We start from the raw sequence: 1,058 nt of genomic DNA on the forward strand, positions 1-1,058 counted from the left end.
AATGTTGCCCTGGAGAAGGGAAGGAGCCAGGGAGAGCTGCGAGCCCCTTGCAGGGCCTAAAGGGGCTCCAGGAGAGCTGCAGAGGGACTGGGGCCAAGGCCTGGAGGGCCAGGAGGCAGGGAATGGCTTCCCAGTGGGAAAGGGGAGCTTGGGCTGGGATGTTGGGAAGGAATTGCTGGCTGGGAGGGTGGGGAGGGGCTGGGCTGGAATTGCCAGAGCAGCTGGGGCTGCCCCTGGATCCCTGGGAATGTCCAAGCCCAGGCTGGACACTGGGGCTTGGATCCAGCTGGGACAGCGGGAGGTGTCCCTGGGTGGCACCGGCCGGGCTGGGGGCTCCGTGCCCATCCCGCTCCATCCCATGGAATCCCGGCATCCCGCAGTACGCCTGCTACGCCATCGGCAAGGACGTGCAGGCCATGAAGGCCGTGGTGGGCGAGGAGGCCCTGTCAGCCGACGACCTCCTCTACCTGGAGTTCCTGCACAAGTTCGAGAAGCATTTCATCTCCCAGGGTGAGCCGCCGGCCCTAAAACGCTGGATTTGGGATCGGGGGGAGCCCCTCCAGCATCCCAAAACCCTTCACCCCGTCCTGCTGCCAGGTCCCTACGAGAACCGGAGCATTTTCGAGTCGCTGGACATCGGCTGGCAGCTCCTGCGCATCTTCCCCAAGCAGCTCCTCAAGCGCATCCCGGAGAACGTCCTGGCCGAGTTCTACCCCCGCGAGGGCAAGGCGCCCGAGCAGGGCACAGCCCTGTGACCCCAAATCCCTACAAATCCCCCTTTTCCCGTGGGATCGATGTCCTAAAATCGGCGTAAATCCCTTTATTTTGGTGAATAAACCACCGTGGTCACCAAACCCTTTTTTTCTCCGATATTTCCTTCCCCACCTGTGGAATTCCCACCCCTTGAGCTCCACAAAACCTCCCAAATCCCTACAAATCCCCTTTTCCAGTGGGGTTGATGTCCTAAAATGGGCATAAATCCCTTTATTTTGGTGAATAAACCACTGTGGTCACCAAACCCCTTTTTTCCTCCAGTATTTATTCCCTGGCTGTGGAAT

General features: G+C 59.8%; 1 protein-coding gene across 1 annotated transcript; it reads left to right on the forward strand.

Moving 5' to 3' along the window:
* The first annotated feature begins 276 nt into the window (after positions 1–276).
* LOC121660782 (V-type proton ATPase subunit B-like) lies at positions 277–854 on the forward strand. The gene is made up of 2 exons (XM_042020241.1): positions 277–510; positions 598–854. Exons 1-2 carry the CDS (start codon positions 417–419, stop codon positions 753–755), a joined length of 252 nt encoding a protein of 83 aa, XP_041876175.1. The 5' UTR covers positions 277–416; the 3' UTR covers positions 756–854.
* The last annotated feature ends 204 nt before the right edge of the window (positions 855–1,058 follow it).

This window comes from Corvus kubaryi, unplaced genomic scaffold (genome assembly GCF_017639235.1).
Source record: "Corvus kubaryi isolate FWS band 111438036 unplaced genomic scaffold, C.kubaryi_AGA036_p1.0 36926, whole genome shotgun sequence".
Lineage (NCBI taxonomy): Eukaryota > Metazoa > Chordata > Aves > Passeriformes > Corvidae > Corvus > Corvus kubaryi.